This window comes from Silurus meridionalis, chromosome 13 (assembly GCF_014805685.1).
Source record: "Silurus meridionalis isolate SWU-2019-XX chromosome 13, ASM1480568v1, whole genome shotgun sequence".
Classification (NCBI taxonomy): Eukaryota; Metazoa; Chordata; class Actinopteri; order Siluriformes; family Siluridae; genus Silurus; species Silurus meridionalis.
In genome coordinates, this window is record NC_060896.1 from 24,950,645 (window position 1) to 24,967,247 (window position 16,603).

The 16,603-nt window shown below is 38.2% G+C and overlaps 1 protein-coding gene across 3 annotated transcripts; it reads left to right on the top strand.

Annotated features, from left to right (window-relative positions):
• Positions 1-1,343: 1,343 nt before the first annotated feature.
• On the top strand, positions 1,344-16,603 carry ubl7b (ubiquitin-like 7b (bone marrow stromal cell-derived)). Of its 3 annotated transcripts, none has more exons than XM_046863792.1 (11): positions 1,344-1,439; positions 5,658-5,823; positions 5,907-6,026; positions 7,751-7,833; positions 8,343-8,427; positions 8,684-8,741; positions 8,834-8,967; positions 10,306-10,355; positions 14,141-14,302; positions 15,645-15,755; positions 16,358-16,603. In XM_046863792.1, the coding sequence occupies exons 2-11, from the start codon at positions 5,661-5,663 to the stop codon at positions 16,496-16,498; spliced, it is 1,107 nt and encodes a 368-aa protein (XP_046719748.1). In that variant the 5' UTR covers positions 1,344-1,439; positions 5,658-5,660; the 3' UTR covers positions 16,499-16,603. The 3 variants fall into 3 exon arrangements, with proteins under 3 accessions (XP_046719748.1, XP_046719745.1, XP_046719747.1); XM_046863789.1 differs by lacking the exon at positions 1,344-1,439 and adding an exon at positions 4,915-5,067; XM_046863791.1 differs by lacking the exon at positions 1,344-1,439 and adding an exon at positions 4,927-5,038.

Below are 16,603 nucleotides of genomic sequence, written 5' to 3' on the forward strand. Positions count from 1 at the left end.
CTAGTTTTTTGTGTGGAATGAATATCAGATTTATGTATTCAATAACATTTTCAATTCCATTGTATTTGTATAGCACCTTCGATTCAATTCAAATTCAATTCATTCTTATTTGTATAGTTATAAAATAATGTATGTTTGTTCCTTATATTTGTAAGTTTCCCCCTAATGAGTGAGCCAGTGGTGAGATGGCATGAGGAAGAAGACCTTGAGGAGCACCAGACTCAGAAAGGAACTCATCCTCATCTTGGTGGCACCAAATGTCCGTCGTTGTTAAGGTGTGCAGTGTTATAATAAACTGTTGATATTAATTACAGTCTAAATCCATTATCCTCAGTAATTTCATGGATCTAACATTTTATGATTTTAATAATGGACAGTATGCAGCTTTACAGACCTAAATAGATTATACATTTAAATATACATTTCAGCATCAGAAATTTGTCCTGGATAAGTTTATCCCTAATGAGCGAGCCAGTAGTCACAATGGCAGGGAAAGATCTTTGAAATGGTATAATGAAGAAACCATTAAAGAACCAGACCCAGAAGGGAACCAATCCTCATCTAGTTGATATCGAACATCACCGGAGCTCAAGTGTCTACTGGAACGGATATTATTAGATCAAAATATTTAAAGATCTGTGACACAAAGCCTTCAAGTGCTTGTACAGTATGTATTTTTGTATTACAGTCAGAGGTTTTTTTTAACTGAATATTTACAACTCGTGAGGAATTAGCATATACAGTTTACGTAACGTACGAAATTTCTGTTTTATTCATATCAAGAGAAAGGGAGAAACCCAGTGAGGGGAAAAGCACAGTTTATAGCTGCAATAATGCAATCAGTAATATTTCTCCATTGCATTAGTATAACATCTTACAGCTGTATTTTATTACAATCCCCATTCCAAAGTTCGGACACTGTGTAAAATGTAAATAGAAATGATAAATGATTTGCAAAACTAATAAACCCATTTTTTATTTATAATAGAACATAGTGTGGAACAAAGAACATGAGAGTTTGGAATAGAACATCATGTATATATACATATATTTTCTATACTTCATACTTTTTTATTTATTTACATAATTTTTTTTATCTCTATATTCTATTTCTTTTTCATGTTTAAATGTCATGTGACAAATAAAATTTGAATTTGAATTTGAAAACATATCAAATGTTTCTTCTTCTTTTTCTGCTTCTTCTTCTTCTTTTCTTCTTCTTCTTCTTCTTCTTTTTCTTCTCTACTTCTTCTTCTTTCGGCTTCTCCCATTAGGGGTCTCCACAGCGGATCATCCGTCTCCATACCCCCCCTGTCCTCCACATCTGCCTCTTTCACCCCAAAAACATATCAAATGCTTAAACTGAGGAAATTTTCATTATAAGGAAAAAACTACGGGGTTTTCTGGCGTTTTTTTTGGATGTCAAAAGTTTGGAAAAAGTAAGTTATTAAAATGTAACAACTGTAGAAACATTTTGCAATCGTATAAAATGGTATATATTCTCAATTTAAACATTTGATATGTTTTTGTTTTATTTGCGAATTAATGCGTTCTGTTTTTATTTACATTTTGCACAGTGTCCCAACTTTTTTGAAATTTGGGTTGTATAATAATGTGGTATATATTATTGTAATCAGCACACATTCCCTATACAAAAGAGGCTTTTTTTAGTGCTTGAAAATCAGTAAATGAAGAGTCTTTATTCAATGTCAGGGCTTCTCTATCAGTAAGAGTACGCTATATTTAAAAAAAAAAAAAAGGCTGTGGACACCCAAGTCTCGAATCAGTATGTACTGTTTGACATGATCACATGTCAGATTTATTTCTGCTTCGTTGTTTTAATAACCAAACACTGCACAAACTGCAAATTACACAAAATATGACAGAACAGATTTTTTTTCAAGTATGTATGGTGTTTGAAGGAAAAATAGCATGAAAATCTTGGAGAATTATATACACGAAACAGTTAAAAAATGTCAAAATCATGAACAAAGCTGTCTATCTGCCTATATATGATATATGATATTATATATAATATTAATATACTATTAGTGATACGTTGTCTTGTAACTCAGAGTTAATGACTAGTTTCTTATTTTGCAATCTCTGAACAGTTTGTTTCTATTTATTGCTGCCACAAAGGAAATGAGTATTGAGAAAGACCTGCATAATGCAGAATGATTTCGTCAAAATAATTTCCACATGCAGTATACAGAAATGTATGCTGTTATAAGTTACATCATTTTAATCCCACTGCTGTGAAAGCTGAGAGCCTGTCGGAGTGATGATCATCAAACAGTTAACAAACAGTGGGATCATAGTGAACAATCCATGTGAAAAAGCCACTAGAGGCCCTTTATCCCACCTTTCATCATGGATTTTCTTTCTTTCTTTTTTTTACTGCAGAGTAAAGTTCTCTCAGAAAATATAAAGATATAAATTAGATATTTCATCAGTAGTGGGTTAATAGAAGTGCAGAGTTCTGAACCATGTGACACGCTTTGTCATATTTAGGTATTTTGGAATGCATTTCAGTTAGAAACATCAAAAACAACACAATATGCCATAATTAAGCAACGAAAATTTAAGTAAAGTATTCCAGAGATACCTAAAAGGTACATCTACTAGAGGTACATTTTAAAGAAATGTACATCAAATCCTTATCTCAGCCATCTTTTATTCTATGTTGAATCTGGAAAAATCTAACACCACACATACACTTGCACTCATTCATACCTTAAGTCAAAACACCAACCTGCAGGTTTTGGAAGAAGCGAAAAAAGATGCCACACAGTAGCCACCTAGAGCATGACCTGATCTCAGGATCAAACCAGGAACGTCTAAGGTGTAACGTGGCAAGCGTACACCCCGTCCCACCAACATAGACCTTTCAAGAACAAACCACAACCTCAGGCATTTTTTTTTGCCCTGTAAAACAAATAGAGGCATCTAATAGAAAAGCAGTCAATCTGGCATCCCTGCTCCAAATCCCCACCCTATGTGCTTCAGTTTCCTGTACTTAAGACCAATGAATCACTTCAATCAATGCTGGATATGCAGTCCTAATCTAAGGCAAAGTCTGCAGGCAAATCCCATTAGCTTGGTCGTAAACGACACCATCAATTTGTTTCATTGCTTTTTTTGTTTGAATTGTAGTTAATCATGGTATTTGGGGGTAGTTTTGTTCATTATGGTTGTTGTTACACATCCTTTGTCTTTTCTTTGTTGCAAATCTTTTTCCTTGGACAACCCCAACCCCACCGCCCACAAACACACACACACACACACACACACACACACACACACACACACACACACACACACAAATTCAACCTTTTGTTATGTTTTTTCAGCAAGCATGTTCCTGACTCATTTCCATCATGACTAACATTTAAAAATACCCCTCTAGAGCAGCTGAAACACTGTTCCGACACTGACACTGTTCCTGACTGCAGTGAACGGAGACAAGTTCAGGCATGTAGCTAAATCAAATTTAGAAGCATGATAGTGAATAAGAGAGCAAATAAATCTATAGTATCACATACAGCATACAAGTAGGCCAACAGTTAAAACAAGTCAGTGATACAATAAGTACATTCATGTCACATTTACATCGACCAGGCATAACATTATGACATTTTAACATTCTGACAGTTTCACATTACAAGCAGTGAAGTGAATAACACTGATTATCTGTTCATCATGGCATCTATTAGTGGGTGGGATTTATTAGGCAGCAAGTAAACATTTTGTTTTCAAAGTTGACGTGTTAGAAGCAGGAAAAACGGGCAAGCATAGACGTCTAGACGTCTGGGTCAGAGCATCTCCAAAACTGCAGCTCTTGTGGGATGTTCCTGGTCTGCAGTGGTCAGAATCTATCAAAAGTGGTCCAAGGAAGGAACAGTGGTGAGCTGGCGACAAAGGCGATGAGCGGACGAGGCTCATTGATGCACGTGGGGAGCGAAGACTGGTTTGTGTGGTCCGATCCAACAGATGAGCTCCTGTAGCTCAAATTGCTGAAGAAGTTAATGCTGTTAATGCTCGATGGGTCAGAACTGTTTTGGCAGTAAACCAGGGATCAACACATAATTGGTCATTATGTTATGCCTGATCAGTGTATAAGGAATTGGCCTACTGGGATTTTGGTAACTACCAAACTGCCACTATTAGATTCATTAGCAAGACACATTTTGATTTTTCTTCTCTGATTCTTATTGTGTTTCAAGGACCATAATTGCTCATTAGTTATGTAGGCATGCGCTTTTAATGGACTTTAAACAGGATGTTGTTCAGCCTGAGGCATTACTGGCCTCAACATGTTGTGGTACTATGGACAGTGAGGGGGTTGGGCTAAGTTCTTTTTTTCAGCTCACTGTTTCAGGGGTCAGTGTAGTGGCTGAGGTGGCTGTGGTTACTGAACATAATGTTCAGGAGGTGGTTCAGTTCTTTGCAGTTTTTACTAAGAAAAGCGAGGCCCTAAAGATCTATGCTCCAGATATGGCTGCCCCCCCGATACATACTGGACTGTATTGTACTGACTATGGAGGGCCATCAGGGCCAGCAAGGTTTTCATCGGCTGACCTAAACTCTATCAAAATTACTGACTTATGTTTTAATATATTTTGTCCTTGAATATGTATTAAATTATTAATCAAAATCAACAGTATAGCTGCCTGAAGCATAAAGTACAAGTTGCTTGAAGCTGTTGCTTTAACCAATCAGATTTTGTTTTTCATTTTCACGTCCTTTGATTGGATGATCAGAGAGCGCACTAGTCAGAGCTCGCAAACCGCATCTAAAGCCAACTGCACAAGCTCAAATATAATCATCCCATAAAGATGGTACAAAAAGGTGGGTTGATTCAGGCAGGTCACTACTGAAGGCCTGGCTGTGAAATTCAAGGCCCAACACTGATAGCGTTTCACCTTAAGGACTCCAGGGGGCGACAAGCGCATTCTCGCGTTAGAACGACTTGATAAACCGTGAGAAGAAGAAGAGCGAAGGCGGAAGAAGAAGCAGACGAAGAAGAAGTCTTTGTGTATATACTTGGGAAAGGGTTATTTAATAGTAAGGTTGTTTTTACCATAAAAAACAATAATTTAGATAAGAATGGGTTGTTTAGACTATGTAAAATAAATATATACCTTGTATAGCATTAGTAATTGATATTATTTGATTTAATTAGAGGAAACTGACTAATTACTCGGTTTAAATGGCTGGAATTATAACATTTTGTAATATTGGACAACATTAAATGTCTGTAGACAGAATCTGTTTATAGAAAATGTTTTTTTATGATGTATGTACAGGTTTTGTTACACAATGTATAATACAGGATAAGTGATGATTTAAATTTATTTTAATTGACAATCATTTATATCGTTTTATTCCTTACTTTTACAAAAAAACCTTAAAGACAAGTAGGACATGATTTCATAAATAAAAACAAACCCCGTGCCTTTGCAAAAGTATTAAATATTTGAGAAATATTTTGAGAATATTTTGTGAAACAGATTTTCAGTCCTTTGTATATCCAGTGGGAGGAGTTTATTTATAGTGGGCGGGGTCTATTCTAATTTCCAACCCATTAAATATAGTAGTTAGAAACCTTATGTCAAAGCAAGACTTTAACGTGTAAGTCTTTCCTTTAAATGCAGGACATGGAGAATCCATTTTGGCACCTGTCCCTGAAGCTTCACGACCAGCCAAAATCAGTGTTGCCGTTCCCCGAGGACGTCAGCCCTGGAAGCTACATGGTGGCCACCATAAAACAGCTGGTCTCAGCTCAGTTACCTGATTCACTGCCAGATCCGGAGCTCATAGGTACGTCTTGTTTTGCTTAGACCTCACAGGGTCGTCTTAACTCATATCTATCGCTTTGCTTATATGCTTTGCTTTTCTTTTAGAGCTGGTGCACTGTGGGTGTAAACTAAAGGACGAATTGACATTAGATTCCTATGGGATTAAATCTGGATCCACATTGCACATCCTAAAGAAAGTGTGGCCTGAACCTGCGGTCAAACCTGGTGAGTTTATCATCCACTGTTTTTTTTTTTTTTTTTATCAGTTTTTGTTGCTTCTTGTTATCACTTAAGTTATGTAGTTACACTGTCTAGCAGAAACTTTCTGACCATCACACCCATCCGTCAGTTCTTCTCCATGCTGTTTCCATACATTTTGAATCACAGAATTGTACAAAATATCTGCCTATGTTTTGGTGTTTCAATTTGTCCTTCACTGGAACTACCTGTTTCAGCATGACGGTGCTCTTGTGTGAGCTCCATGCAGATAGGGTTTAAAAGATCTTGAGTGGTCCACTGTAGAGCTTTGACCTCAACCCTATTTAACACCTTTGGGATGTATTTTTAATGCTGACTGCACCAAAGGCCTCCTCACCTCTCCTACATCTGTCTGTCTGTCTGTCTGTCTGTCTGTCTGTCTATCTATCTATCTATCTATCTATCTATCTATCTATCTATCTATCTATCTATCTATCTAATATATAATAAAAAAAAAAATTTATATACAGTGGAACCCGGTTATGTCGATGTCGTAGGGGGTCGCCAAAAAGCATCGAGGTAACCGGTGATCGAGATAAACAAAAATCAAAATGGCGGCAATATATTAACGTGTTTGAAATTTCTTTACGTACATGATGTGCGTTAATAAATGAGAATGTGCATGCACGTGTTTTTGGAGGTTTTTTACTCAACAGCGTTGCCGCGATTTGTTTTGATGAAGGCATGCTATAAAAATGTACATACGTTTGTTAACAACAAAAGGCATAAGTGCACCTACTAACAGCAGAGATTTACCAGTATACAATACAAACCACCGTCCATTCTCCATACAAACCTTTATTATATTCTCCAACATTATAAACACACAGATCCGCTCAAAAAAAAAAAAACAGCGGCTGCACAGTGCCGTTTCACATTTAGTCCACATGTGGAAAGAAAAGAAAAATAAACAGTAACTAAGTTTCTGAAAACTTATGACCATCAGGCTGAAGTAATCCGCACAAACACACAAAGCAAAGTGTCCGAAAAAACTTACGTCCGCGATGCCGAGGGGGAGATAAGCCGAGAGAGAGAGAGAGTTTGTAAATGGAAAAATAGGGAAATTCAAAAATACCGCGACCGGCGGCACGGCGCGAAGCCGGAAAAAAACCCCGGAAGATCCAAAACCGAACCCGAAACCAAAAACGAGGGACAGAAAAGTCTCAAACGTGAACGGCCGAAGGGGGCGTGGCAGGTGCTTTCTCGGCCGCTTTCTCTGAAGCTCCCGGCTTCAACTCCTTACTGAGAGAGCCGTGCTCCTTACCGAGAGAGCCGTGCTCCTTACCGAGAGAGCCGTGCTCCTTACCCTGCTATCGCATAACATTTAACAAAAATGCATATGTGCACTAACTAACAGCAGAGATTCACCAGTATACAATACAAACACCTGTAGTATCTGTAAGGTTCGATTTTTCCGCCACTTTCGCGAGTTCTTCTGCGGCTGCACAGCGCCGATCAACATAACTGACGTTAAAATTGTTTATTTTTCCCCCCTTGTTCTCGAGATATTAGGGTTCCGACATAAAAAAAAGTCAACATAACCAATAAGAAATGCTTAGAAAAAGCGAGAATTTAACGGTTCCACTTCAAAAACGTCGACTTAATAGGGTTGTCGAGTTAACCGAGGGCGAGAAAACCGGGTTCCACTGTATTTATTTTTTCTCCTGTAAAACTATTTCTTTCGTACATAGAGCCAGTAAACAGAAGTGCTGCAGCGAGAGAGTTTAGACTTCTCCAGGCCACCATGCTCTCCAATGTTGCATATAGAGATGCGGTAAGTGAATAATAATAATAATAATAATAATAATAATAATAATAATAATAATAATTTCACTAAATAAAGAAAATACAGGGAAGAGGTAGGGGTAATTCCTGGAATAGTAGTACAGTATGTAGATGGTGTGCGTGGCCACTATTCAGATAAAAATGAAGCTCATTTCTAAGAGTAAATTAATTTTTAGTATTTACACAGTCTGTCCATCCAAATATTCAGAGGACCTTCTTTTGCCCGAGTAGGACCCCACGTGAGATTTGAAATGAAACACTCTAAACATGTTTAAAGTGCCGACTTTTAGCTTTAAAATCAAGGGCTTTAGCAAGAATAGTGCAGGAAAGGTTCAGGCCATTTTTATTCAGTTTTCAGTAAACTCTTGCAAATCGTATGTAGTCATCAACTGCCTGAAATCTGAAGCAAAGCGCTTTTACCAATGTGGTGTAAAATTAGATGGTATTGTTGGAAATAAGTATATTTTATTTTCTAATGTTTTTCTTTTGAATTTGTAGGTTTTTAAGATGCTGAGCAATAAGGAGTCTCTGGATCAGATCATAGTGGCTTCCCCTGGACTCAGCTCAGACCCTGTCGCATTAGGCAAGTCTGAAACCTCGACTAGATCCTATTCCCGATACATATGCAAACTGTTGTAATTCCTACACCGTTCACCTGATTTGTAAATGCCCTCAACTTAAAGCTGACAGTCTGCAGTTAAAGCACAACTTGTTCGTTTCATTTCAAATCCATTGTGGTGGTGTATAGAGCCATAATTGTTAGAATTGTGTCGATGTCCCAATATTTATGGACCTGACTGTACATATTTCCAAATGACCTTTATGATCTCTTTTTGCAGGTGTATTACAAGATAAGGACCTGTTTGTGCAGTTCACAGATCCCAATCAGCTTGATGTGTGAGTTAAAAAAAAAAAGATGATTGAAGAATGAATTGATGAATGAATGTTTCATGGTTTCAGAACATTATGAGCTTTGTCTTTCCCTGCAGGTTGGTTCGTTCTCATCCGGCGCTGGTTAATGCCATCATTCTGATCCTTCACTCGGTGACGAGCAGCATGCCCGGCCAATCAAATGCAAGCTCCTCCCACAACGCCCCTGCCAGTTCCTACAGCGAAATGCCAGGTCAGTACAGACTTTATGTTAAATACATGGCTTCTGAGGTGGCGAGAAAAAAGTGAATAAGGTCACAAGTGTTGTGAAAAGTTCGAGTCAGGAGATTCTTCCATCATTTATTTTTTTCTAAATGTTCTGCTTGCTGTTGAACTGATGCTGAACTGTATGTTCATGCTGAGTAGATAACACCAAGTGCCAATCAAAACAAGTTCGAAACATCCACAAATCAAGATAGACCACATTTAGTCCCTTCACCAGACACCAAAAGTCACCAGATCTCCTTGAATATTTAACAATCTCAGGCGTCTTTGTTGGTGCGAGTTTCTGGATTTATGGACGTACCTTTAGATGATTTAGAGTCTATGTGCAAATCATTATTATAGACCTCACAGTTTGTGAGAGCTGTAGTTCTGGAAAATGAATCTACAGTCACGGAAACGGCGCGAGTTTGAGTGGAAAATTTGAGATATTTCATTACAAACTCTCAGAAAGAACAGCACGCAATTTTTCTGTATGTTGAAGAAACCGTGGAAACCAAAACCTTTACCATGTTTTCTCCAACCTGTTAATAAGGACTGAGTAAAGAGAGAATACTAAGAAAGAGGAAGAAGAGGAGAAGAAGAAATATTGTTTTACAGGATATTTCAAACGTGTAATACCTTTTGACAGAAAAAATCCGACTTTGTGGTAAAATACCCCATAAATGGTGAAAAGGAGATACAAATTTAATATATTGCTGGTGGAGTTTTACCCAAAAAATGTATAAAAATGGAGCAAATAACAATATTTCTAAATCATAAACTGGAACAATTTGCTTTGTATTTTTGATTTTTTGTAAATGTTGTTTTTTTTATTAAAATTGAAGATGTAAAGAAAGAATTTTATTTTCCCTTCTTTTTTCTATTGATATTTCTGATAAGTATATGCACATTAAACAAAAAAGAAACGTACATATGGGCATATACTGATATGTACACATGCGGATATGGACGTAGATGTACGTTGTGTTCATATAGAAGTGTATTCAGTTGTATAATATCTGACATACATCCAATGAAATTTTTTTTTTCTTTGATAAGTGAATAAAAAAAAAAAAATTAATAAATAATAAAAAAATCTACACCTTTTGACCAAACAAACTTGAGGGAAGTGGGAGAGTGGTAGCTGAGTGGTTTGGTGTTAGACTCTGGATCAGAAGGCTGTGAGTTCAAATCCCAGTAAGCTGCACACTGTTCTATGTACCAGAATTAGAGCATTGTAAGTTGCTCTGGTGTAAATGGATAAAACATTCAAATGAATTCTATGTATGTGCATAACAAGGCTTTCTTTCTTCTTTGTTGATGAAAGGAGGATTCCTGTTCGAGGGCATGTCTGACGATGAAGATGATTTCCAATCCGTAAGTCGTCCCCCGTTCAAATTTTTATCCCTGCAAGTTGTTCAGTCGGTACTGAGAACAAAACACAACAATCATGAACAATAAAACAGACACAGTCAAATATTTGCAATGTTAGAAAGCACTTGTATTTGTATGTAACATGTTTGAGCACATTATAAACCTGAAAAAACAGACTCAGATTATGAGACACAGATTATGATTATTTTTGTAGTAATATTTTTATATTGGAAAAATAGAAACGTTAGATATAAACGATCAGGGCCTTGTAGCACACAGCATGTATTTTTTTTCTAGTTTGAAGATAAGGAATTATTATTAATATTCTTATTATATTCAATATATAGTTCTTATGATGTGTAAAGTATAGTTCAGTAAGAAAAAGTAGCAGTATGTCATGTCAGCATCCATAGCAATAAATGTATTATACTGTAAGCGGATAGAATATCTTTTTTTAAATTATTATTATTATTATTTATCAAAATTAATTGAATCATTGGCAAAATAATAATAAAAATAAATAAATAAAAATAGTAATAAAAATAACACCTTGGGATGAGTGTTTGTAGGAAAATCGCACCGCTCCCTATATTTCCATATAACATTAAAACCTATTAAAAAATTCGCACAATATACACTATATTGGCAAAAGTATTGGGACACCTGACCTTTCCTATTCCTTCTATGTGGTTATTTTCCAAACTGTTACACACAATTGTACAGGACGTCTATAGATGCGCTATAAAGTACAAAGTAAGCTCCTTGAAGATCTGGTTTACATGCTTTGGAGAGTCAAGTCAAGTCAAGTTTATTTGTATAGCGCTTTTCACAACAGACATTGTCTCAAAGCAGCTTTACACAAATCAACAGTGATGGTGAATGGTGTGCATTTGTCCCTGATGAGCAAGCCGTGGCGACTGTGGCAAGGAAAAACTCCCTTAGATGTTATGAGGAAGAAACCTTGGGAGGAACCAGACTCAAAAGGGGAACCCATCCTCATCTGGGTGACATCAAGAGTTTGATCATAAATCTTGATACAATACAGAACACTGGAGAGTGAGAACTAACATGATTACTGGAGTATAAGATTATAAGTAATGTTCTTTCTGCAGTCTTAAACAGTCTATATGGTTAGTAGCTCCGAGTTTTATAAGCTCAGCATTTGTGATCACCACAGATCCAGCATCAGCTTCTCCATGCCAGAGCCTTTAAACACTCCAGGAGGTCCAATGTCAAAACTCCACACATGTAGCAGGATCCAAATGGCACTGGTACGTCTCTAGATGGTTCAGGATGTTTGTGAGTTCGGCATCTACTTCTTTAAAGGTCCGTAATCATCACGAGGTGGGAGGTGACTGGAGCTGGAGCAACCTCAGGATGCCTCGGGATGGGGAGAGAAAGAGAAGCAGTGGAGAGGAATTAGCGTAGCTGCTGTTCATGATATTAACAGCACAAGTTGATAATGTGCATGTGATCAGATGTTCTGGAGCACAAGGTTATGATGTGATGTGTGTTATGTGTAGGCTTTGCTAAAAGATCGTTTTAATCTACACTTAAATTGGGTGAGTGTGTCTGAGCCCCGAACACCGTCAGGAAGACTATTCCAGAGTTTAGGAGCTAAATGTGAAAATGCTCTACCACCTTTAGTGGACTTTGCTATTCTAGGAACTACTAGAAGCCCAGAGTTTTGAGATCTCAGGGGCGTGGCGGATTGTAGCGTGTTAAAAGACTGGATAGATACAGGAGCCAAACCATTTAGTGCTTTATAAGTGAGAAGTAATAGTTTGTAGTCTATTCGAAACTTAACAGGAAGCCAATGTAGGGACGATAAGATCGGGGTTATGTGATCATATTTTTTTGACCTTGTAAGAACTCTGGCTGCTGCATTCTGGACTAACTGAAGCTTGTTTATTAATGAAGCAGGACATCCACCTAGTAACGCATTACAGTAGTCTATTCTGGAGGTCATAAACGCATGGACGAGCTTCTCTGCATCGGATATAGACAACATATTTCTTAGCTTAGAAATATTTCTAAGGTGAAAGAAGGCTGTTTTGTAACCTGATTGATGTGATTTTTGAAAGACAAGTCGCTGTCTAAAATAACACCCAGGTCTTTTACCGTTGAACTAGTGGTTACAGAACATCCGTCTAAATGCAGGTTGAGATGCTGGAGCGTCTGTATACCAGTTTTGGGCCGATGAGCAAAATCTCAGTCTTATCAGAATTTAAAAGTAGAAAGTTATGGGTCATCCAATCTCTTAGTTCCTTAACACACTCAGTCATCCGGGTTAATTGAGCTGTATCGCCTGGTTTAGATGAAATATATAGCTGAGTATCATCAGCATAACAATGGAAGCTAATTCCATGCCTTCTAATAATATTTCCTAACGGAAGCATGTATATTGTGAAGAGCAGGGTCCTAGAACTGAACCTTGCGGCACGCCATAATTTACTTGCATTAGCCTGGATAGCTCTCCATTCAAATCTACGAAATGGTAACGATCGGACAGGTAGGATTTAAACCAGCTTAATGCCTGTCCCTGAATGCCGATGTAATTTTGTAAGCGATCTAGGAGGAGATCATGGTCTATAGTGTCGAATGCAGCACTAAGATCTAGTAAAACCAACAGCGAGATGAAGCCTTGGTCTGAAGCTAAAAACAGGTCATTAGTTATTTTAACTAGAGCAGTTTCTGTGCTATGATGGGGCCTAAAACCTGACTGAAATTCTTCAAAGATATTGTTCTCTTGCAGGTAGGAACATAACTGTGCAGCGACAATCTTTTCTAAAATCTTAGACATAAATGGGAGATTTGAAATTGGTCTGTAATTTGATAACGTGTTTGGATCCAGATTAGGTTTTTAATGAGGGGCTTAATAACTGCTAACTTGAGGGATTTAGGGACGTGACCTAAAGATAGTGAGGAGTTAATAATATTTAGAAGAGGCTCACCAGTTGTATATAACACTTCCTTCAGTAATTTAGTAGGAATTGGATCTAACTGACATGTTGTCGATTTAGCTTTGGCAATACATTATACAGCTCTTCCTGTCCTATACATGTAAAGCAGTGGAGTTGTGGAGTTGAAGGTAACACTGTCTCAGGAGATGCTGTAAGAGGTTGAACTGCCACAATTGTTTTTCTAATGTTATCTATTTTTTCAGTGAAGAAAATCATAAAGTCCTCACTACTAAACTGTGATGGAACACAATTTTCAGAGCCCTGATTTGTAGTTAGTTTAGCTACTGTACTGAAAAGGAACCTGGGATTGTTTTTGTTGTTTTCTATAAGTTTGCTCAGGTGTTCAGCTCTAGCAGCTTTTAGCGCCCGTCTGTAGCTGAGCATACTGTCTTTATACGCGATTCTAAATACCTCCAATTTACCAATTTTACTTCCAAGGAAGATCTTGAGTGGCCTGCTGTAGAGCTCTGATCTTATCCCTACTGAACACCTTTGGGATGAATTGGAACGCTGACTGCACCCCAGGTCTCCTCACCTACATCAGTACCTGTGTTTTGGAACTCCCTTGTGGCTGATGAACATAGATATCCGTAAGCACACTCCAAAATCTAGTGGAACATCTTCCCTGAAGAGTGGAGGGAATTTTAAGAGTAGATTGGGGACTAAATGTGGAGTAAAGCAATACTCAAAAAATCACATACCAAACTTATGACCAGGTGTCCCAATACTTTTGCCAATATAGTATATGTTACTGCTGTATTTTAAACCGTCTAAAATGCTTACAATGAAATTCATGGAGTTCTTTAAATCCCACTCTTGCTCTAGGGAAATCGTGCAGGCTCGTCCCAGCGCCCGAGACCTCCAACCAATCTGAGCAGCAGCGGAGCTACCGGGCCTCGACCCATCACTCAGAGCGAGCTAGCAACAGCTCTAGCGCTCGCTAATACACCGGATAGCAGTGCAGTTACACCCGTTCTGGGAAGCCAAGTAAGTCACTTTATTATCCGGTTTCTTAGAGACGCCTACATCCATGCAATGATCTAATCAGCTGATGATCAATGTATAAAATGTCTTCTCTTTTAGTTTTTTTATAGATTACATAGAATAAAGTGAAACACAAAACCCATTCAGTGAGCCGTGGTTGTGTATGGAGGAAAAAAAACACTGATTCGAATCAGAAACCACTCTGCTGAGCAGAAAAGCATCTCCGAACATGTCAGAGAAAAAAAACAGATGGCAACATCGGGTTCTTCTCCTGTCAGCCAAGAACAGGAATCCTATGCTGTTTCATGCACAAGCCAACAAACATACGTAGATAGAACTTTTCTACATCTCCAGATCTCCAACTGCAACATGATAGACAGATTGATGAACTGCATGAATAAGCAGATGTTCCTATTAAAGTGGCTCATGGGTGCAAACGCCATCTAACGTTTCTTTGCAGCTATTGCAGGACAACTGGGGTATTGGTGAAGAGTGGAAGGAATAGAGAGTGTTAGGCATTGAGTAAAAGACAGGAGGTGGAGCTGGAGGTAGCAGTCGAAGATGAAAAGATTGACGATGGACAGGGTTAGAAATTTTGAGGGACCAGGCAGGAAGGGCGTTATGGAGACAAGATGAGAGAGGTGTGATCGAGATGATTTGGTCAGAGGAGGGACATGGGGTATATGAAGGAGAATGCTGAGGATGGGGGCATCAGGAAGGAGGAAAAGAGGAAGACCAAGGAGGAGGTTTATGGATGTGGTGAAGAAAGACATGCATGTATAGAAGATGGTTTGAAAAAGGCAGATGTAGAGGATAGGGGTTGGAGGCGGATGATCCGCTGTGGCGACCCTTAATAGAAGAAGCAGAAAGAAGGAGGAGAAGAAGATGATCATGTTGATGATTAAGATGATGATGATGATAACGAAGAATCAAATGATGAAGAATATAGATGGTAATGATGATGATGGTGGTGATAAAGAATTAAGATAATGATGAATGATAATGAAGATGATGGTGGTGATGAAAAATGAAGATGATAATGAAAAAGAACCATGATTATGATGTTGGAGATTAAGAATGAAGAACAACATAATGATGATGAAGAAGATGATGGTGGTGGTGGTGGTGATGAAGAATGATTTTGAAGATGATGCTGGTGATTAAAAACGATGATGATGATGAAGAATGAAAAACAAAACAAAGTGATGAATAGTATTTTGATGCTCCTACTCAAATTTCCACTCCTCCTAATGTTCTCTCTCTCTCTCTCTCTCTCTCTCTCTCTCTCTCTCTCTCTCTCTCTCTCTCTCTCTCTGCCTCTCTGCCTCTCTGCCTCTCTCTGCAGGACATGTCCACTGGTAGCTCTTCAGCTGCAGCAGGGACTCCTGTCACTAGCAGTGTGCTGACTCGAGCACTACAGCAGGCTCTAGAGGCTTCCGGAGTGACCCCTCTGCAGGTGAATCTCTCTCTCACTCACACACACACACACTGTATACTCATTGACAGTCTGTAGGACAGCACACTCCCGCTGAGGCCTCTGAACATCTCTGCGGTGGTTTCAGAAACTGTGCCACTGACCTTTACTTCTGCATGAACAGAATCACATCTGGATTTTAACAGAACATGACTCACTATCGGTTTGCACAAAAAAGTCATCTCACACACACACACACACACACACACACGCAGCTTTATTCAGAATTGAACTTTAACTGCAATAAAAGAAAACATTGAACGAACTTGATGCTACAGTATACGCTGTAAAATGACACAAACAGGAAAACGCCGGAGCACCAAACACAATCGTTTATTAACAAACGTAGAGCTTTTCTATTCCAAATTCCAAACTCACCTCAGTGACCAGGAAATATGCAGACTAAAGTATTATATTTCGCATATACTACAGCAATTCACCAACAATATATACATTTCATTCATAAAAAAATCACAGCATCTTCTCCAGGTATAATTACATGGTTGGAACATCCAGAGTTCAGTTCTGATATAATGCTATATTAGTGATGATACTTGAACGCAGCATCTCTTCCGGTCCCACAGAGCCGATGGCAGACGCAGATGCAGCAGCTGAGAGATATGGGCATCAGAAACGAGGACCTGGCATTGCGAGCCCTCCAGGCTACAGACGGAGACCTTCAAGCGGCACTCGAACTCATTTTTGCTGGAGGAGGAGGACTCTGAGGCCTGAAATATTTCAATATTGTATCTAAACACAGTATTTTATAGAATTGTTTTTTGGAAATTAGTAATCAGTGCTAAATAAATAATAGAACAAAAGTTTGGTAA